This window comes from Pan paniscus, chromosome 16, assembly GCF_029289425.2.
Source record: "Pan paniscus chromosome 16, NHGRI_mPanPan1-v2.0_pri, whole genome shotgun sequence".
Lineage (NCBI taxonomy): Eukaryota > Metazoa > Chordata > Mammalia > Primates > Hominidae > Pan > Pan paniscus.
The window spans coordinates 41,189,174-41,211,565 of record NC_073265.2 but is presented as its reverse complement, the minus strand read 5'-3'; the positions used below and the strand labels follow the sequence as shown (position 1 = coordinate 41,211,565).

Here is a 22,392-nt window from a genome sequence, read left to right as displayed (position 1 = left end):
TGGGCGCGGTGGCTCAGGCATGTAATTCCATCACTTTGGGAGGCCAAGGCGGGTGGATCACCTGAGGTCAGGAGTTTGAGACCAGCCTGACTAATATGATGAAATCCCATCTCTACTAAAAATACAAAATTAACCGGATATGGTGGCGCATGCCTGTAATCCCAGCTACTCAGAAGGCTGAGGCAGGAGAATCACTCGAACCCGGGAGGTGGAGGTTGCAGTGAGCTGAGATCACGCCATTGTACTCCAGCCTGGGCAACAAGAGCGAAACTCTGTTTAAAAAAAAAAAGTGTAGCCAAAACATAAACAAAAAAATCTGTCCAAGAGTCAGAAGTTATTTGTTTTATACTATTCATATGGGAAAAACACGTTTATTCTGATAGCCAGGAATATGGACATGGTGACTCACCAGACCAAACTGTAATTCAATTTATTAAGATTTAGCCAGGCACTGTGGCCCATACTTGTAATCCCAAGGTGTTAGGAGGCCGAGGCAGGAGGACCTCTTGAGGCCAGGAGTTTGAGGCTGCAGTGAGCTATGATGGGGCCACTGCGCTCCAGCCTAGGCAACAGAGTGAGACACTGTATCAAAAGGAAATAAATTTAATCAAAGTACTTTTCAGGGACAGTACTCTAAATGAAAATGAAACTGAATCACTGTCAAATGGAATACTTGTTTTTCCAGTATTCCAGATAGTTTTCAGGTTATCTATATATCTTCTCTTGCAACATCCGCTTCATACACAAAAGCTCTAGGATTGATGATTACATACCCAGTCCCACCCATTTGGACCCTGTTAAGCACTGAAGTTTACTACAAAAATATATATCATATAATCTCCAAACTAAATATTTATTGTTGCTTGTCCAAGACCAGAACTCTCATAATGGCCTAATTAGGTAATGTAACACAGGATGTACTCTTGTCTCACTTTTTCTTCTACGAAACAGAGCCTTACTCTGTCACTCAGGCTAGAGTGAAGTGGCGTGATCATAACTCACTGCAGCCTCCAACTCCTGGGATCAAGTGATCCTCCATTCTCAGTTTCCTGAGTAGCTAGGGCTACAAATGCATGCCATCATGCCTGGCTAATGTTTTTATTTTTAATTATTTTATTTTATTATTATTATTTTTTTGAGACGGAGTCTCGTGCCCAGGCTGGAGTGCAGTGGCGCGATCTCGGCTCACTGCAAGCTCCGCCTCCTGGGTTCACGCCATTCTCCTGCCTCATCCTCCCGAGTAGCTGGGACTACAGGCGCCCACAACCACGCCCGGCTAATTTTTTTTATTTTAGTAGAGACGGGGTTTCACCGTGTTAGCCAGGATGGTCTCGATCTCCTGACCTCGTGATCCACCCGCCTCGGCCTCCCAAAGTGCTGGGATTACAGGCGTGAGCCACCTCGCCCGGCCCAAACTTATTCTTTTATTAGGAAACCACTCCTGCAATAACTAACCCACTCCCGTGATAATGACATTAATCCACATGGGAGGGCAGACCCTTCATGACCTAATCACCTCTTAAAAGTCCCACCTCTTAATACCTTCACAATGGCAATTAAATTTCAACATGAGTTTTGGAGAGGACATTCAAACCAAAGTAGGAAGGAAAATCTATGATGTTTGAGAATCACTGCTCCAAAGCTGTGGTTGGATGGAGACTCTTTCAGGGGATCTGAGAGAGCCCTGAGAGAGCCTCCCTTTTCCAATTACAAATGTATTTGTGCAAGACCAGATTTTCTTCATGTGCTTCAACTACATTTCTCAACAGATTGTAGAAACAGGTATGATAATTCAGACGTCTTCTTTTAAGCTAGGCATTAAAGATATTTTCAAAACTAAAACAGTTCCACTCTTCTAAAATTTTTTTTTTTGAGATGCAGTTTCACTCTGTCTCCAGGCTGGAGTGCAACGGCACAATCTCGGCTCACTGCGACCTCTACCTCCCAGGTTTCAAGTGATTCTCCTGCCTCAGCCTCCCGAGTAGCTGGGATTACAGTCATGTGCCACCATGCCCGGCTGAATTTTGCATTTTTAGTAGAGACAGGGTTTCACCATGTTGGCCAGGCTGGTCTCGAACTCCTGACCTCAGGTGATCTGCCCGCCTCAGTCTCCCAAAGAGCTGGGATTACAGGAGTAAGCCACCGCGCCTGGCCTAAATATTTTTTAGAAAATAATGGTCTTTTTATTTATTTATTTATTTTATTTTTTGAGATGGAGTCTCGCTCAGTCGCCCAGGCTGGAGTGCAGTGGCGCGATCTCGGCTCACAGCAACCTCCACTGTCCGGGTTCAAGCAATTCTAATTCCTCAGCCTCCCGAGTAGCTGGGACTACAGGCGCCCGCCACCACACCCGGCTAATTTTTTGTATTTTAGTATACACGGGGTTTCACCGTGTTGCCCAGGCTGGTCGCAAACTCAGGAGCTCAGGCAATCCGCCCGCCTCGGCCTCCCAAAGTGCTGGGATTACAGGCGTGAGCGACCGCGCCCGGCCAAAAAAATGGTCATTTAAAGCTTAAAAAAGCTGTTTGTTAACATGTATATTATTTTTAAATGAATTAGTAACTTAAACATTTATTACCGTATTAGTAAGAATACAGTAAATATCAATACCTGTACCACACGTAAACAAAAGCTCTTTCGCGTCCTCAACAATTTTTAAGAGGGTAAAGGGGTTTGGGATGAAATAACTGGAGAATAGCTGTTCAGTAAGAAACAAAGGGCTTCAGTCCTGACTCGCGATAGGTTTAACCCAGCCAGAGGCCCTTCCCCAGGGAGCGCCAGTCACCGCCCACCCCATTCGCACCCGCAACCGAACGCAGGACCGCCCCGCCCCCTGGTAAGAATCCTGGCAAATAACAGATATTGACGAAATGGCCGGGCTTATATACCATGCATACCCAGGCGAGGACAGGTTCACTGGGCGAGCGAAAACTAGGTCACGTAAGGAAAGGAGTGTCTTCGGCGAATCTTTGCGACACTGTCGTGTTTCAGTGGTTCCGTGCCGTAAAGAGAGGCCGGGAGCTGCCCCTAACCGAGGCAGCAGCGGACGTGAGCGATAATGGCGGATATGGAGGATCTCTTCGGGAGCGACGCCGACAGCGAAGCTGAGCGTAAAGGTGGGTTCGCTGGTCTTCGGAGGATGGGTGCGTGGTAGGCCTTCCGCTGTGGGAGCCGGACAACCGTGGAGGCTCCAGCGCCGCGGGCAAGAGGTGGCGTTTCCTCCACTCCTGCCTCAGCGCCCCCTGCACTCCCGGAGGTGCCATCCTCCTCCGGCGGGCAGGATGGAGAGTCAGACAGTCTGCGCCTCGAGGCTCTGGGTGTCGGTGGAGCAGACGGTTCCTGGGAGCTTGTGGAGCGAAGGGGGCGCGGGGCATGGGTGGAGGTGCAGGCGAGCCTGCGCAGCGCGGGTAGGAACGTTGGAGTCCTGTTCCGCCTTGCCTTGCACAGGCCAGCGCAGAGTAAGGGCTGTTTTTGAATGAATGGAAATGAATGCAGGAATATGGGATGGGGTGGGCGAATTTACAGAGGGCCTCAGAATGCCGTCTTGAATGAAACCAGAGCATGGTGTGATAGGGAGCTTGAGATGTCTGGATGAGGAGTCTGGGACGGATAATGGGATGGGGTTACAGATAGATGTTTCACATAGGAGAGAATGTGTTCTCTAAGAGCTTGTGCAGAAACTCCAGAATTTCCGGAGTCTGTGATGTTAGATTGGGGAGTGCATGGGGTCTGTGTGCAGAGAGGAGGAATGAAGGATTTGTTGATGAAATGAATGAATTAGTGTATGTGCATGGTGCTTGGAAGTTATTTCTGGCACAGGATTGTGGGTGTTTTTTTAAAGTTTACTTTTTTAGAGACAGGGTCTCACTGTGTTGCTCAGGTTGGCCTTGAACTTCTGGGCTCAAGCCATCCTTCTGCCTCAGCCTCCAAGTAGTTGAGACTACGGGCACTTGAAATATGAATAGGAGCTATTTGAAGTGAGAAAGAACCCAAGACCAAGTTCAGAATTCTTGCAACCCTCTAGGCTCCAAGTAAAGTGAGTCTCTTGTAGACAACATATATCTAGTTGTTATTTTCATCACCCCCAAATAAAACACTGTTCATAAAGCACTTACTCCCCATATGCTCCTTCCTCCAACCCCTGTCTGCTATTGTTTCTGTACTTATCTGTTCTGGGAATTTCATATAAATTGAATCATGCATTGTGGTCTTTTGTGTCTGGCTTCTTTTACTTAGCATAATGTCTTCAAGGCACTGTAGCACATATCAGTACTTTATTCATTTTTAATGACTTAATAATATTCCATTGAATGCGCATACCCTAAATTTGTTAATCCATTTATCTGTTGATGGACATTGGGTTGTTTGAATAGTGCTACTGTAAACATTCCTGGTTCAGGCGGGCGGATTTGCCTGAGCTCAGGAGTTGAAGACCAGCCTGGGCAACATGGTGAAACCCTGTCTCTACTAAAAATACAAACTGTTAGCCAGGTGTGGTCGTGCGTGCCTGTAGTCCCAGGTACTCAGGAGGCTGAGGCATGAGAATCACTTGAACCCAGGAGACAGAGGTTGGCAGTGAGCTGAGATTGCGTCACTTCACTTCAACCTGGGTGATAAAGTGAGACTCTGTCTCCAAAAAAATAAATAAATTCATGTACATGTTTGGGTGCCTGTTTTTAATTTTGGGAGGAGGGTATTATGTAGGAGTGCAGAGTCATATGGTAATTCTTTAATATTTTGAGGAGCAGCCAAACTGTTTTCCATAGTGGTTGAGCCATTTTACATTACCACCAGCAATGCACCAGGGTTCCCTTTCCCCACATCTTTGCCAACAGTTATTTTAAGTTTTTATTTGTTTCTAAAATAGCCATCCTTGATGTTATCAAGTGGTGTCTCATTGTGGTTTCAGTTTACACTTTCCCAAAGGCTAATGATGTTGAACATCTTTTTTTTTTTTTTTTTTTTTTTTTACGGAGTCTCAGTCTGTCTCCCAGGCTGCAGTGCAGTGGTACAATCTTGGCTCACTGCAACCTCCGCCTCTGGGTTCAAGCAATTCTCCTGCCTTAACCTCCCGAGTAGCTGTGATTACAGGCACCCGCCACCATACCCTACTAATTTTTGTATTTTAAGTAGAGATGAGGTTTTGTCATGTTGGCCAGGCTGGTCCCAAACTCCTGACCTCAGGTGATCCGCCTGCCTCGGCCTCTCAAAGTGCTAGGTTCAAGCGATTCTCCTGCCTTTGCCTCCTGGGTTCAAGTGATTCTCCTCCCTTAGCCTCCCGAATAGCTGGGATTACAGGCGCCTGCCACCACACCCTGCTAATTTTTGTATTTTTAGTAGACATGAGGTTTTGCCATTTTGGCCAGGCTGGTCTCAAACTCCTGACCTCAGGTGATCTGCCTGGCTCGGCCTCTCACAGTGCTGGGATTACAGGTGTGAGCCACTGCGCCCAGCCGTTGAACATCTTTTCATGTATTTATTGGCCATTTGTGTAACTTTGTTTGGAGAAATGTCTATTCAAGTCCTCTGTTTTAAAAAAATTGGTTTTAGGCCAGGCACAGTGGCTCACGCCTGTAATCCCAGCACTTTAGGGGGCTGAGGTGGGTGGATCACCTGAGGTCAGGAGTTCGAGACCAGCCTGGCCAACATGGTGAAACCCTATCTCTACTAAAAATACAAAAAAATTAGCCAGGTGTGGTGGCGTGCGCCCATAAACTTGGGAGGCTGAGGTAGGAGAATCACTTGAGGGAGGCAGAGGTTGCAGTGAGCCAAGATCGCACCACTGTACTCCAGCCTGAAGGACAGAGCGAGACTCTGTCTCCAAGAAAACAAATGAACAAAAAAACACAAAGAAATTGGTTTTATTGTTGAGTTATAAATGTTCTTTGTATATTTTGGATAAAGACACTTATCAGATACATGGTTTGCAAATATTTTCTTCCATTCTGTAGGTTGTTTTTTCACTTTCCTTTTTTTTTTGAGACGGAGTCTTGCTCTGTCGCCCAGGCTGGAGTGCGGTGGCGCAATCTCGGCTTACAGCAACCTCCGCCTTCTGGGTTCAAGTGATTATTCTGCTTCAGCCTCCCAAGTAGCTGGGACTACAGGCATGCACCACCACGCCTGGCTAATTTTTGTATTTTTAGTAGAGATGGGGTTTCACCATATTGGCCAGGCTGTTCTCAAACTCCTGACCTCGTGATCCACCCACCTCAGCCTCCCAAAGTGCTGGGATTACAGGCGTGAGCCACTGCGCCCGGTCTTCACTTACTTTTTTTTTTTGGAGACAGAGTCTCCCCTTTCATGCAGTGGCACGATCTCGGCTCACTGCAACCTCTGCTTCCTAGGTTTAAGGGATTCTTATGCCTCATTATTCCCAGTAGCTGGGATTACAGGCGTGTGCCCCCATGCCCAGCTAATTTTTGTATTTTTAGTAGACAGGGTTTCACCATGTTGGTCAGGCTGGTCTGGAACTCCTGACCTCAGGTGATCTTCCCACCTTGGGCTCCTAGAGTGCTGAGATTACAGGCATGAGCCACTGCACCCAGCCAAAAGATTTTATTGTCCTCTAAGACATTAACCAGTTTTGAACTTAACTTAGCAATATTATGTATTTATTTATTTATTTGAGATGGAGTCTTGGTCTGTTGCCCAGGCTGGAGTGCAGTGCTATGATCTTGGCTCACTGCAACCTCCATCTCCTGGGTTCAAGCGATTGTCCTGCCTCAGCCTCCCAAGTAGTGGGCTCACAGGCGTAAGCCACCATGCCTGGCTAATTTTTGTATTTTTAGTAGAGATGGGGTTTCACCATGTTGGCCAGGCTGATCTCAAACTCCTGACCTCAGGTGATCCAGCCACCTTGGCTTCCCAAAGTGTTGGGATTACAGGCATGAGCCACTGCGCCGGGCCTACTTTCTTAATAACGTCCTTTGCTGCACAAAAGTTTTTCATTTTGTGGAAGTCCAATTTATGTTTTCTTTTGTCTTCCATATCATCTTAGTTTTTGAAGCATAATTTTACTGAATATAAAATTCTTGGTTGACAGTCTTTCTTTTTAGCACTTTGAATGTGTCCTCTTATGGATGGCTCTGGGATTCCTTGGTTTCTGATGAAAAATCAGCTGTTACTCTTATTGAGGGTTCCTCATATGGGATGAACTGCTTCTCTTTTGCCCGCTTTTGGAATTCTTTGTCTTTGACAGTCTGATAACAATGTTTCTAGGTGTGAACCTCTGTAAGTTTATCCTACTTGTCATTTGTTGAACTTGTTGGATGTGTAGATCTATATTTTTCATAAATTTGGGAGTTTTTCAGCTATCATTTATTTATTCTTTTGAGACAGAGTCTCGCTTTGTCACTCAGGCTAGAGTGCAGTGGTGTGGTCTCGGCTCACTGTAACCTCCACCTCCTGGATTCAAGCGATTTTCCTGTTTCAGCCTCTCAAGTAGCTGGGATTACAGGCTTGCGCCACCATACCTGGCTAACTTTTGTATTTTTAGTAGAGATGGGGTTTTGCCATGTTGGCCAGGCTGGTCTCGAACTCCTGACCTCAAGTGATCTGCCCGCCTTGGCCTCCCAAAGTGCTGGGATTACAGGTGTGAACCACCATGCCTGGCCTCAGCTATTATTTAAGAATCTTTTTCTGCTCATTTCTCTTCTTCTGAGACTCCATTATGCATACATTGGTATAACTTAAGGTGTCCCATAAATCTTCTAGACTCCGTTCATTTCTCTTTATTCTTTTTTCTTTCTGTTTCTCAGATTGGACAGTCGAATTGAGGTATCTTCAAGTTTACTGATTCTTTCTTTTTCCTGGTCAAATCTTTGGTTGAGCCCCTCTAGTGACTCTTTGATTTTAGTAAATGTATTTTTCTTTTTCTTTTTCTTTTTTTTTTTTGAGACAAAGTCTCACTCTGTCACCCAGGCTGGAGTGCAGTGGCTTGATCTCCGCTCACTGCAACTTCTGCCTCCCGGGTTCAAGTGATTCTCCTGTCTCAGCCTCCTGAGTAGCTGGGATTACAGGCATGTGCAACCATGCCTGGCTAAATTTTGTATTTTTAGTAGAGACAGGGTTTCGCCATGTTTGTCAGGCTGGTCTCGAACTCCTGACCTCAGGTGATCTGCCTGCCTCGGCTTCCCAAAGTACTGGGATTACAGGCGTGAGCCACTGCACCCGGCCTTAGAATGTTAATTCTAACAGTTTTTGCCAGTTTCTTCATTGCTTTTATGTTGGGATGGACTTTGGGACTGCCTTACTCTGCCTTTTTTTGCTTATGTTATCCTATGTTTATATGACCCCATAGATTCTGATTCTGGATCTGACTCAGATTCTGATCAAGAGAATGCTGCCTCTGGCAGTAATGCCTCTGGAAGTGAAAGTGATCAGGATGAAAGAGGTGATTCAGGACAACCAAGTAATAAGGAACTGTTTGGAGATGACAGTGAGGACGAGGGAGCTTCACATCATAGTGGTAGTGATAATCACTCTGAAAGATCAGACAATAGATCAGAAGCTTCTGAGCGTTCTGACCATGAGGACAATGACCCCTCAGATGTAGATCAGCACAGTGGATCAGAAGCCCCTAATGATGATGAAGACGAAGGTCATAGATCGGATGGAGGGAGCCATCATTCAGAAGCAGAAGGTTCTGAAAAAGCACATTCAGATGATGAAAAATGGGGCAGAGAAGATAAAAGTGACCAGTCAGATGATGAAAAGATACAAAATTCTGATGATGAGGAGAGGGCACAAGGATCTGATGAAGATAAGCTGCAGAATTCTGACGATGATGAGAAAATGCAGAACACAGATGATGAGGAGAGGCCTCAGCTTTCCGATGATGAGAGACAACAGCTATCTGAGGAGGAAAAGGCTAATTCTGATGATGAACGGCCGGTAGCTTCTGATAATGATGATGAGAAACAGAATTCTGATGATGAAGAACAACCACAGCTGTCTGATGAAGAGAAAATGCAAAATTCTGATGATGAAAGGCCACAGGCCTCAGATGAAGAACACAGGCATTCAGATGATGAAGAGGAACAGGATCATAAATCAGGTAATACATTTATGAGAACCAGAATGGCTCAGAAAGAAGCATTCAGATACAGCAGGGACCCATTTAGTCTTCATTCCCATCTTTATTACCCTGTTTTTTCTCTTCTGTCCCCTCCCTTTCAAACTTTTCTAACTCTAGAATACATTTTGCTTCTTTTAAATCTTTCTAATCCACTTATTCTTTCTTACTGCTTTCCCTTTCATTTGTTAATGGATAGGTCTAGGGGAAAACAATTTAAAGAGGACTTAAAATTGAGTCTTAGAGGGGGGGCTATGGTGTAAGAAGAGCTGATAATGAGTTAAGTTGATTCCATTTCTGTGGATAACTGAAGAGCATGCCTCATGTGAGAGAATAGATTAGCCTGGGGAAAAAAACCATACCATTGAAGTGTCCCCACAGAGCAGCTGTACTGAGATGTGGGCACCATTGCTGCAGCTCAGCTTTTTGAGATCCAAAATTTGATCATCCAGAGATGGTCAAGCTCTAAGGAGTTTACTCAAACTAGTCAAATTTACAAGATATTAATGTATAAAATTGAATTGCAAAATTGTTTCAAGAGGATCAGTTATTTCTCCCTTATCACCCCATATGTTTCCCCGGGGGCAAATCTAGCGTGGATGGCAAATTATAATAATCAGGAGGTTGCCCAGGGAGTATAATATGTAGAAAGTGCAAACATGGCTGGGTGATCTCAATGGACAGTGTTACTGAGCCAAGACAGATTGATGTGTGTATCCTCACCCTACAGAGACGAGCTTGGGTTACAGCACTCATTCCCTAAAGACTACAGGAGGCATACACCTGAACTTTGGTTCCTGGACCTGCTTTTATCATTGCCATTTAGACTATTCTGCTCAAGTTAACACATTCTTCATATAGAATGTATAAAAAATTAGAGATCATATTTCTTTGTATTATATAAAAGTTACCTTAATTGGGTTGAAGTCTTCCTGAAATACCTGGATTGCTTCATTTCCATAGGTGATTGATTATATTAATTATATTTTGATCCTATCTTCTTAGCTTAAATATGAGGGCATCTAACACACACCTCACAGGACCGGATTCAGAAACCACATCTTGGTGTTATTAGAAGAGGAGGGCAGCATATTTCCAGAGATGAATATAGATCTGTGTAGACTATGGGACTGCAGTAAGTTTTCAATAACTAATTCAGAGTAGAGGTTTTTGTTTTTTTTTTAACACTTTAAGTTCTAGGGTACATGTGCACAACGTGTAGGTTTGTTACATAGGTATACATGTGCCATGTTGGTGTGCTGCACCCATCAACTCGTCATTTACATTAGGCATTTCTCCTAATGCTATCCCTCCCCCTGCCCCCCACCCCATGACAGGCCCCGGTGTGTGATGTTCCCTGCCCTGTGTCCAAGTGTTTTCATTACTCAGTTCCCACCTATGAGTGAGAACATGCGGTGTTTGGTTTTCTGTCCTTGTGATAGTTTGCTGAGAATGATGGTTTCCAGCTTCATCCATGTCCCTCATGTCCCTGCAAAGGACATGAACTCATCCTTTTTTGTTTTTTGAGACGGAGTCTCGCTCTGTCTCCCAGTCTGGAGTGTAGTGGCATGATCTCAGCTCACTGCAAGCTCCGCCTCCTGGGTTCACGCCATTCTCCTGCCTCAGCCCCTCAGCCTCCCGAGTAGCTGGGACTACAGGCACCCGCCACCACGCCCGGCTAATTTTTTGTATTTTTAGTAGAGACAGGGTTTCACCGTGTTAGCCAGGATGGTCTCGATGTCCTGACCTCGTGATCCGCCTGCTTCGGCCTCCCAAAGTGCTGGGATTACAGGCGTGAGCCACTGCGCCCGGCCACTCATCTTTTTTTTTTTTTTTTTTTTTTTGAGACGGAGTCTCTGTCATCCAGGCTGGAGTGCAGTGGCACCATCTTGGCTCACTGCAACCTCCACCTCCTGGGTTCAAGCAATTCTTCTGCCTCAGCTTCCTGAGTAGCTGGGATTAAAGGTGTGCACCACCACACCCAGCTAATTTTTGTATTTGTAGTAGAGAGGAAGTTTCCCCATGTTGGCCTGGCTGGTCTCGAACTCCTGATCTCAGGTGATCTGCCCACCTTGGCCTCCCAAAGTGCTGGGATTACAGGCAAGAGCCACCATGCCTGGCCGAAAGTAGGGCTGTTCTTACTGTTACCAGAAAGAATCTTTAAGGCTCATGTACTACATCCCAAATACTAGAAGACCAAGTCAAGGGCAGGGTCATAGTAGGGAACCTTGTAGCTGGTCATTCTGCTTATCTCTTACTAGTTCAACAGTGGTTCTATTGATTTTTGTGATATTTTTATGTAAATAATTGGCCCTTCTAGAAATAATGATATATTTGTCAGTTCCTTTCTAATCTTTTTACCTTTTTTTCCCTGAAATTTGTCTTATGTAAATTTGATCATAAGTTTTAGTGCTACTTTTCTCATTTCTACCAAGTTTTTGTACTTGCAAAGCCAGTATATTTATTTATTTGAGACAGTCTCGCTCTATCACCCAGGCTGGAGTGCAGTGGTGCGATCTTGGCTCATTGCACCATCAGTCTCCCAGGTTCAAATGATTCTCTTGCCTCAGCCTCCTAAGTAGCTGGGACTACAGGTGCACGCCACCACACGCGGCTAATTTTTGTATTTGTAGTAGAGATGGGTTTCACCATGTTGGCCAGGCTGGTCTTGAATTCCTGACCTCAAGTGATCCACCCACCTCGTCCTCTCAAAGTGCTGGGATTACAGGCATGAGCCACCACAACTGGCACCAGTATTTATTTTAAGAATTCTGTTTTTTTAAATTAACACACACTAGAGTTAATTTTTTTTGGGGGGGGGGGCGCGTTCTGCATGTACAGCTCTATTCATGTTAACATATCTACAGATTTGTCTAACCACCACCACACTCAGGATGCAGAATCACTGTCACACTGAAAAACTCCCTTATGCTATCCCTTTTGAGTCGTATCTTTCTGCTACCCCTAAACCCTGGCACCTACTGGTCTTTTCTGTCACTAAACTTTTGGTTTTTTGGAAATGTCATATAAATAGAGTTATACAGTAAGTATGTAGTCTTTCAGATTGGCCTCTTTAACTTGGCATATAGCATTTTTGATTCATCCAATTGGTTACATGTATCAGCAGTTCATTCCTGTTTATTGCTGAGTAGTAGTCCATTGTATCACAATTTGTTTATCTCCAATATTGCTTTTAAAACACAAAATTCAACTAATGCGACTGATTATGCAGAACTTCTAATTCTACCCTTATAGAATCTGCAAGAGGCAGTGATAGTGAAGATGAAGTTTTACGAATGAAACGCAAGAATGCGATTGCATCTGATTCAGAAGCGGATAGTGACACTGAGGTGCCAAAAGGTACCCCTATTATTATATATATATGTATATTTCCATACATCTTTCTGTATTTAACTGTAGTGCATTTCTAACCCTGAGTGTGTTTACCCCAGATCGCCAGACCCACAGAATAAGAGTGTGGATACGCTCAGTGTACTCAGAGAAGTTATATAGCTATGAGAAGCTGCTCATGCTTAATTAGTTGAAGAAGAACCTGCCTCTTTGTAGTTTTTTTTTTTTTTTTTTAAGAGACAGAGTCTTGCTCTGTCACCCACGCTGGAGTGCAGTGGTGCAAGCTCAGCTTATTGCAACTGCTGCCTCCTGGGTTCAAGCAATTCTCCTCCCTCAGCCTCCTGAGTAGCTGGAATTACAGGAACGTACCACCATGCCTGGCTAAATTTTTTGTATTTTTAGTAGAGGTGGGGTTTCACTATGTTGGCCAGGTTGGTCTTGAACTCCTGATCTCAAGTGTTCCACCCACCTCAGCCTCCCAAAGTGCTGGGATTACAGGCATGAATCACTGCACCCAGTCTGTTTATAGTTAGAGTGAATTCATTATTAGGGGGCTGACCTTCTTATTGGGATGGAGGTTACAATGTCCATTCTTCACTTTGAATAATGACAGTCTCGGTGTTTTGTTCCTAAGTTCTTAACAGATGAAGAAACTGATTCTTTGAGCTGTGAGTTAGATGAAGAGCTCATAAAAACCCAGTGTTGGCTGGGTGCGGTCGCTCACGCCTGTAATCCCAGCACTTTGGGAGGCCAAGGTGGGTGGATCACTTGAGGCCAGGAGTTCAAGACCAGCTTGGCCAACATGGTGAAGCCCTGTCTGTACTAAAAATACAAAACATTAGCAGGGCGAGGTGGTGTGCATCTGTAGTCCCAGCTACTTGGGAGGCTGAGGCACAAGAATCGCTTGTGCTCGGGAGGCAGAGGTTGCAGTAAGCCAAGGTCGCACCACTGTAGTCCAGCCTGAGCAACAACAGTGAGACTCTGTCTCAAAACAACAACAACAGCAGCAACCACCACCACCACCACCACCACCACCACCACCACCACCACCACCACCTGGTATTATAAGTTGGAAGGATGAAAGGAGTTCTTCCGCCAGGTGTGGCAGCTTCCTTTCTCCTGCCTTAGCCTCCCAAGTAGCTGGGATTACAGGCACCCGTCACCAAGCCCAGCTAATTTTTGTATTTTTAGTAGAGACGGGGTTTCACCATGTTGGTCAGGCTGGTGTCAAACTCCTGACCTTAAGTGATCCACCCGCCTTGGCCTCCCAAAGTGCTGGGATTACAGGCATGAACCACTGTGCCTGGACTGTAATTTTGAATCTGGGATAGACTTATGGAAAATGGGTGTCTGTGGAGTGCTTCAGCCCCAACTTTGAGCATCTAGACTGTAGGAAACATTTGGGCTCCTGGGCAATAAAGGAAAGTGGGAAAACAAGGATGGTGAAAATGAAAGGAGAAATAAGTGCCTCCTGTGCAGCTTGCCTTTCACTAGATTTGCCCCCTTCCCTCTCCCCACACTCTCTGGTTGGGTCTTTGAGAGCCAAGCTCAGCATTATGTTTTTGGTGGTTTTCTGATGCTGGTCCAGAAACCTTGGGAATGTGTTGAAGTGATCAGCTGTGAAGAACGTTAGTTACAGATAGTAACACTAATGCCTTTTTCCTTCTGCATTGAAGATAATAGTGGAACCATGGATTTATTTGGAGGTGCAGATGATATCTCTTCAGGGAGTGATGGAGAAGACAAACCACCTACTCCAGGACAGCCTGTTGTAAGTCAGTTAGTAACATGAACTTATTCAAGGCCAAGCATAAAGTTTCAAAGGTGAAGAGTCTCCCTTATTCCAGGAAAGGAAGTTGATAACTGAATTCTAGTATGAAAATACCATGAACAGATGACTTTCTTCATTATGTAGGGAACTCTTGGTTATAAGGGGGAGTGGAAATAACTGCCAAACATGAGGTTGGTGTCATGCCTTAGGGGACTGAACTGTGAGGACTTGTGATTTGAGAACCATTGACTTGAATGTTTTTCTTGCTCATGCCAAGAAGTGTCTGCTATGTTGATAATCTTCTCTGGTTTTAATTGATAGAGTGACTTCCTATTGAAGTGTTAATTTCACACTTTTGTTGATGAGTATTTGGAAGACAGATTTATCATAAAGGAGATAGTTTTTTGTACTGAGGTATCCAAATTGATCGTTTCCCATTTTGTGTGTAGGTGGGTTGGGATGGGGACTGGGGACTTCTTTAGTCCTAAAGTGATATCTAATTATGTTTCTTGCACCCCAGAGTAATTAAAGTGTGGAGGTTGAAGGAAGCCATTTCTAAGGTCCTGTCAAGCTCCAAACTTCCGATTCTTTCACTAGGATGAAAATGGATTGCCTCAGGATCAACAGGAAGAGGAGCCAATTCCTGAGACCAGAATAGAAGTAGAAATACCCAAAGTAAACACTGATTTAGGAAACGACTTATATTTTGTTAAACTGCCCAACTTTCTCAGTGTAGAGCCCAGGTAAGGAAATCAATTAAAATTTTTTCAGGATGTTGAGTAGAAATACATAGAATGTTTATTTTTCTTATTTCGCATTGAGTTGAAAAATCACAAAAATGGAAAATTGATCGTGTATCTCTGAAAAAATTAGTCAAGCACATCCTGAGATAGAAAAAATATGTATTAGTAAGGGAGGCTTTTAATGCTATGATTGTTTTTAGCAGTTTGATACTTTCTTATGAATTAACAGACACCACAAGTGTGCAAGGTATTTTTTTAATTAGTACAACCCTGAAAAGGCTGAAATTGAAAGCGATGAAATTTGCTAGAGAAATGCCAGTGTCCACTGTAGCAGCTATTGTTGGTCTAGAAAAGGTAATGGTTTTGGACAATTAGACAGTGTTTGATGGGTATTATTTACTAAGTTTACTCAAGCTCTTGTGCTTTTAAAATTTTTTTTCCACAGGCACAATGATGTGGAAAGCTAGAGCATATGTTGCCTATTCTTTGGCAGAGTTACATAAGAAGAAGAAAGGATATTTTGAATATTTACCCTTGCTTGTACTTTATTTCAAGCAATATGTATTAACAACAAATTTTAAGAAGTAAAATTACTGGCCGGGTGTGGTGGTTCACACCTATAATCCCAGCACTTTGGGAGGCCGAGGAGGGCGGATCACCTGAGGTCAGGAGTCTGAGACCAGCCTGACCAACATGGAGAAACACCCTGTCTCTACTAAAAATACAAAATTAGCCAGGCATGGTGGCGCATTCCTGTAATCCCAGCTACTTGGGAGGCTGAGGCAGGAGAATTGCTTGAACCTGGGAGGCGGAGGTTGTGGTGAGCCGAGATCGTGCCATTGCACTCCAGCCTGGGCAACAAGAGCAAAGCTCGGTCTCAAAAAAAAAAAAAAATTACAATTACTACTTCCTTGAAGTTAAGCATGAAGATATTGATCATATGATTTTTAAAATTATATTATGATTTTTTGATATAATGGTGTTTATTAATAGAGATGTTATTACATAGCAGTAATATTCTTTATAAAATATGATTAATAGTTTATTTGGAAAACAATTTGTAGACCTTTTGATCCTCAGTATTATGAAGATGAATTTGAAGATGAAGAAATGCTGGATGAAGAAGGTAGAACCAGGTTAAAATTAAAGGTACCATTTCATGCTTTTTCCTTTTTTTTCTTTTATAAAGTAAAACCTGGAGATACTAACTTGAAACTTGAGCTTTTGAAAGTGATTTTTTTACCTAACACTTCACTATATGGCTGTGTTCTTTTGATTGCTTTTGTTGACTATTAGGAGAGAATTTTATTGTACTAAATTCCCATTAATGCTTCTCTTTGATACCTTATACCATCTGGTCACGCTATCAAAGGAGGGCCTCTAATCTTTTAAGTAAGGAGGATGTAGGTTCAGCAGAAGTTTCATCTTTTTATTTTGAGACACGGTCTTGCTCTGTTGTTCAGGATGGAGTACAGTGGCACAAACACAGCTCTTGGCAGCCTCAATTTCCTGGGTTCAAGTGATCTTCCCATCTCAGCCTCCTGAGTAGCTGGGACTACAGAAAACATGCCACCATGCCCAGCCTTTTTTTTTTTTTTTTTTTTCTGTAGAGATGAGGTCTTGCTGTGTTGCCCAGGTTGATCTTGAACTTCTGAGCTCAAGTGATCCTCCCGCCTTGACCTCCCAAATTGCTGGGATTACAGGCGTGATTGCTACTGCACTTGGCCAAGTAGACATTTTAGAACTGAGTTGCACAAGGGAACAAGAGGTGGTTGAATGCATGATACTGAAACTGGAATTATGCATTTTCAATTCTTAAATCCGAAGGATTTCCTGTAAATTTCTTATTTTCTAGTGGGTATTTATATATTTTTTTTGAGAAGGAGCATCGCTCTGTCGCCCACGCTGGAGGGCAGTGGCATGATCTCAGCTCACTGCAACCTCTGCCTCCTGGGTTGAAGTGATTCTCCTGCCTCAGCCTCCCAAGTAGCTGAGACTACAGGCATGCACCACCATGCCCAGCTAATTTTTGTATTTTTAGTAGAGACAGGGTTTCACGATGTTGGCCAGGTTGGTCTCGAACTCCTGACCTCAGGTGATCCACCCACCTCGGCCTCCCAAAGAGCTGGGATTACAGGTGTGAGCCACCGCGCCTGGCCTTGGTACCTTATTAAATTGTTAGAAAGGGATAGTCTGGCATTTTTAGGCACTGAATTTTTATATTTTTAATAGTACCATCTCTTCAATGTGGTATATTAACAACTACCTAAATAACCTTGATATAAGATGGTTTCTATCCAAAAGCTTTTCAGTGAGACTTCACTACTCCTCTTAATGGAAATGCAAATCAAATAAGAAAACTGAGATAAACAGATGCCAATAATTTGTTCAAGATCACACAGTCAACAGATATACTGCTTACACTATTTTTTTTTTCTGTCCTCCCTCCACCACCCATCTACTCATCTGTTTATTAGCCCATCTGTTAATATTATTTCTTTGGGACACATGGATGTATTGATTTAGGCTTAGCAGTATGAATTTTTCATGGTTGTTTTAGTGCCTCTGGCTTTAATTCTACTACTTTTCATTGTTTCCTGTCATATACATATAAACTAATATAGTAGTTCCTTATTTATTCACTTTTTATCAATTTATTTAATTTTGTCTTTTTCCTTTTTCTTACTTTCTGTCATGATGCTACAGCTAGTATCAATATATCTATTATATTTTTAGACCATGTGATACCAGATTCTAGTATGGGTGTCAGACTTCAAAGGCCGGGCATGGTGCCTCATATCTGTAATTCCAGTACCTTGGGAGGCCGAGGTGAGAAGACTGGCCAGGAGTTTCAGACCAGCCTGAGCAACAGAGCAAGACCTTGTCTCTACTAAAAATAAAAAAAAATTAGCCAGCAGAGATGGCGCATGCCCGTAGTCACAGCTACTCCAGGAGGCTGAGGCGGGAGGATCGCTTGAGCCCAGGAGTTTGAGGCTGCAGTGAGCTGTGATTGTGCCATTGCACTCCAGCCTGTGCAGCACAGCGAGACCTGTCTCCCCAAAAAAAAAAAAAAAATTTATAAATATGTATTTTACCCTAAAATTTCAGTGCATCAGACTACAAAATGTTGGTGTTTAACATAAACTGTTGTCTTAAAACCTTGGTGTGTGATAGGAAATAACCCTGGACCCTTATTTTCTTGAGTGATGTTTAAGACTACGCTGACCAGTCTTAAAGCATGGTGTAGTTAATTCTTTAAGAACAAGGAACCAGGGAACCAGGTACAGCTTATGTACCTCTCTGAGGTCCCCTGTCTTCAGAAATACTATTATGTGTCCTTCATCCTGATAGGTTAAGACCTAGCAATGTGTCCTATTATAGCATCATTACTATTTGAATCACTTTATATAATAGAAAGCATTTTTTAGAACGGCTTCTCAATTAATAATGGCCTATTTGTGGTTTTTTTTTTTTTTTTTTTTTTTTGAGATGGAGTCTTGCTCTGTCGTCGCCCAGGCTGGAATACAGTGGCGCAATCTCAGCTCACTGCAACCCCCGCCTCCCGGGTTCAAGCAATTCTCCAGCCTCAGCCTCCCGAGTAGCTGGAATTACAGGCACATGCCACCATGCCCGGGTAATTTTTGTATATTTTTAGCAGAGATGGGGTTTCACTGTGTTGGCCAGGTAGGTCTTGAACTCCTGACCTCAGGTGATCTGCCTGCCTCGGCCTCCCAAAGTGCTGGGATTACAGGTGTGAGCCCTGCGCCCGGCATATTTGTGTATTTATATGTGGCCAACCTATTGTATGAGATGGAAGACAGGAATAGTGACAGATTGTTTTGTTTTCAATCTGAAAATTTCAAACATACACCAATGTATTAAAAACAATATAATGAACTCTTTCATGTGCCCATGACCCACTTCAACAGATGTCAAGTTAACAATCTTTTGTCATCTACATATTCCCCACCCCAGCTTCCCCAGACTATTCTGAAACAAATTTCAGGTATGACATCATGTTTAATTCATGAATATGATGGAGTTATTCAATCAGCATACTTTATAGCTATTCGTGAGGAATAAACAGGGAAAGGGGAAAAACTGGAAGGGGGAATCATTAGGACCCAGCTGCACAGACATTTGCAGCTAAAGGAGTGGAGATCCAGACGATCTCCGTGGGACTGGGAGCAGCTGTGTTTAGGATTGACACTGGGGGAACAGGCAGAGGGAAGCATGGTCTTGGCATTGGCAGTTTTCACATTGTTGGCTTCTGTCTGTTGCCAGCTTCATTCTCATTCTTTCTATCCTTGTATGTCCTGTTTTTATTCTTCATTGTCATTTTAGTGGGTTTCCAGGAGGCAGCAGTGATAAACTGCATGCGTTTAGTATGCCATGTTTTCCTGGAGATCCCACTGACTTTACTTTCAGTAACAGTGGTTTTCATTTGCCAACTCTGGTGTTTCCCCACCATGGAGGTAAGATAGTTAGGCTCTAAACCTATTGAAATCTGGGGTTTTCATTTTCATAGGGCACTTATTTATCCTTATTCATATATGGGAAGTTTATCTCTCTGTGCCAATAGGCAGAGTTTTTGGTCTCATTTTCATGGAGTTTTTAGCTCTGTGAGAGAACTTGCTTTATACAGGGGTTTCACTTCAAAATTTCTGCCTCGGCTGGGCGTGGTGGCTCACGCCTGTAATCCCAACACTTTGGGAGGCCCAGGCGGGCGGATTATGAGGTCAGGAGATCGAGACCATCCTGGCTAACACGGTGAAACCCTGTCTCTACTAAAAAATATGAAAAAATTAGCCAGGCTTGGAGGTGGGCACCTGTAATCCCAGCTACTGAGAAGGCGGAGGCAGGAGAATGGCGTGAACCCGGGAGGCGGAGCTTGCAGTGAGCCAAGACTGCGCCACTGCACTCCAGCCTGGGTGACAGAGCAAGACTCCGTCTCAAAAAAAAAAAAAAAAAAAAAAAAATTTCTGCCTCACATGGACTCAAGTTTTATCGCCTGTCCCTTGTAATTCTTACTGTCTTAACACATCTCGGGGTTAGTGTACATTTAGTATCTGCCATCTGCTCAAATGCTCTAAGCTTTCTCTATGATTATGATTCTAGGAGCTCAGAAATTCACTTAAGCATATTTTTTTCCCTGCTTTTAATTTATCCAACCTCTCTAGGTGATTAAAGAGGGTTTCAGTGTTGTTCATTCTCCTGCCACACATACATCTGTCACCTCTGTATGCTTATTCTGTGATTATGTGCCTCTTGAGGAAAAACAAGATGCATAGAGTCATTTAAACTATAATTTTCTAAAGTACTTGTGTTGTGAAACAGGTAGAAAATACTATAAGATGGAGGATACGCCGAGATGAAGAAGGAAATGAAATTAAAGAAAGCAATGCTCGGATAGTCAAGTGGTCAGATGGAAGGTGAGCACAAAACGCCTGAAGGGTATTGACATACCCAGAACGGGTCAGAGGGATCAAGTTTTGAAATACTTTTTATTTTTAAATTTATTATTAGTTTTAGAAATGGGGTCTCACTCTGTTGCCCATGTTGGAGTGTAATGACATGATAACAGCTCAGGGGAGCCTCAGACTCCTAGTCCTAAGTGATCCTCCCATCTCCCAAGTAGCTGGGACTACTTGGTGTGCACCACCCTGCATGGATTATTAAAAAAAAAAAAAGAGCCGGGCACGGTGGCTCACGCCTGTAATCCCAGCACTTTGGGAGGCCGAGGTGGGTGGATCACGAGGTCAGGAGTTCAAGACCAGCCTGGCCAAGATGGTGAAACCCCGTCTTTACTAAAAATTAGCCGGGTGTGATGGCGGATGCCTGTAATCCCAGCTACTCAGGAGGCTGAGGCAGAGAATTCCTTGAACCCAGGAGGCGGAGGTTGCAGTAAGCCGAGATCGCGCCACTGCACTCCAGCCTGGGCAACAGAACTAGATGCCGTCTCAAAAAAAAAAAAAAGAAAACATTTCATAGACACAGTTCTCCATATGTTGCTTAGGCTGGTCTTGAACTCCTGGGCTCAAGCGATCCTCCCATCTCCCAAAGTGCTGGGATTACAGGCGTCAACCACCGTGCCCAGCCACAAATTGACATTTTAAAAAAATTGCCCTTCACTGGGAATGTAGTAGAGCCTGGTAAACATCCCAGCATGTGTTAGTTCTTTGTAGTCCATCAGTTTTTCTCATTATGACTTCTTATTTTCGTTCCTTCCAAATTCTATGTAAAAAGAGAGAGCAGCAGTTGAATCACCTGTTTTGTTTTGTTTTGTTTTTCCTTGAGATGGAGTCTTGTCCTGTCGCCCAGGCTGGAGTGCAGTGGCACGATCTTGGCTCACTGCAACCTCCACTTCCCGGGTTCAAGCAGTTATCCTGTCTCAGCCTCCCGAAGGCTGGGACTACAGGGGTGCGCCTCCATGCCTAGCTGATTTTTGTATTTTTACCAGAGATGGGGTTTCACCATGTTGGCCAGCCTTGTCTCAAACTCCTGACCTCGTGATCCACCTGCCTTGGTGTCCCAAAGTGCTGGGATTACACGTGTGGGCCACTGTGCCCAGCCTGAATCACCTTTAAGTGAAATAACATGGTAGAGTGAAAGCTTTATGACTTTAATATATGAAATGTTTCTCTTTCCAGCATGTCCCTGCATTTAGGCAATGAAGTGTTTGATGTGTACAAAGCCCCACTGCAGGGCGACCACAATCATCTTTTTATAAGACAAGGTACTGGTCTACAGGGACAAGCAGTCTTTAAAACGAAACTCACCTTCAGGTAACTATTATTATTATTATGTATTATTTCTTATAGTAAAAGCAGTGAAACATAGATGTTTCTGTAATGCCTGCCACCTGATTGATGTAACCCCACGGTATGATTCAGCAAGAACCAAGATCTTGTGCATAGCTCTGAAGGTTCAAAGGTTATTTTGTCAAATACACTAAAAGTTGCTGTTTCTTAGGGAACCAGGTCATGCTAACCAGACTTACAAGAGACTGTTAGGTAAACCAGAATGTCAATGTATTTAATTCCAGTGGTTATTATAACTGCCAAGAGGCCTAAAATACGTGTGTCTGCTAGCCAGTGTGTCCTTTGTTTTTAGTAAAATTGACCTGGGAGACTAATAACTAGAGGTTGTTGTTGTGCATGCAATCGAAGGAAAGCCAGCGAGTTGGTCAGTGTGAGACGGGCCATCTCAGTGCCGTAGGCCCCGGCATCTAATACCACTGCAGAGGTGTGTCCCCCAAGAGGACCGGAATACTCAGCTGGTGAGGGCACTTTCCTTCTCTAGACTGAGTATGTGCTACACTGAGATGTTCATGCTTCTCTTTCTTGATTATAAGCAGACCATCCTCTTTGGGTAATGCTTATCTTTAGAGGGGGCACAATAATGTTGGTTATGATTTAGCTTTTTGAAATTATAAAGGTTAACATACAGGCTTT

The 22,392-nt window shown here is 43.7% G+C and overlaps 2 protein-coding genes across 7 annotated transcripts in view; one reads left to right on the top strand and one right to left on the bottom strand.

Annotated features, from left to right (window-relative positions):
• The window catches only part of MAPK6 (mitogen-activated protein kinase 6), a 94,603-nt gene extending 91,604 nt beyond the window's left edge, over positions 1-2,999 (bottom strand). The window contains exon 1 of one of the 3 annotated variants that reach the window (XM_055099071.1): positions 2,898-2,999. The gene's annotated coding sequence lies outside the window, so the exon portion shown is untranslated. Of the gene's footprint in view, positions 1-2,610; positions 2,866-2,897 lie in introns of those variants that run through there. The other 2 variants (XM_063596645.1, XM_008953171.4) reach the window with 2 other exon arrangements.
• The window catches only part of LEO1 (LEO1 homolog, Paf1/RNA polymerase II complex component), a 33,851-nt gene continuing 14,437 nt past the window's right edge, over positions 2,979-22,392 (top strand). For 3 of the 4 annotated variants that reach the window (XM_003827842.6, XM_008953170.5, XM_024925609.3), the window contains exons 1-8: positions 2,979-3,116; positions 8,300-9,055; positions 12,329-12,433; positions 14,101-14,195; positions 14,793-14,938; positions 16,003-16,087; positions 20,276-20,370; positions 21,589-21,723. In XM_003827842.6, coding sequence (XP_003827890.1) covers positions 3,059-3,116; positions 8,300-9,055; positions 12,329-12,433; positions 14,101-14,195; positions 14,793-14,938; positions 16,003-16,087; positions 20,276-20,370; positions 21,589-21,723 — 1,475 coding nt within the window. In that variant the 5' untranslated portion in view covers positions 2,979-3,058. The remainder of the gene's footprint in view (positions 3,117-8,299; positions 9,056-12,328; positions 12,434-14,100; positions 14,196-14,792; positions 14,939-16,002; positions 16,088-20,275; positions 20,371-21,588; positions 21,724-22,392) is intronic. The other variant, XM_034938760.2, reaches the window with a different exon arrangement.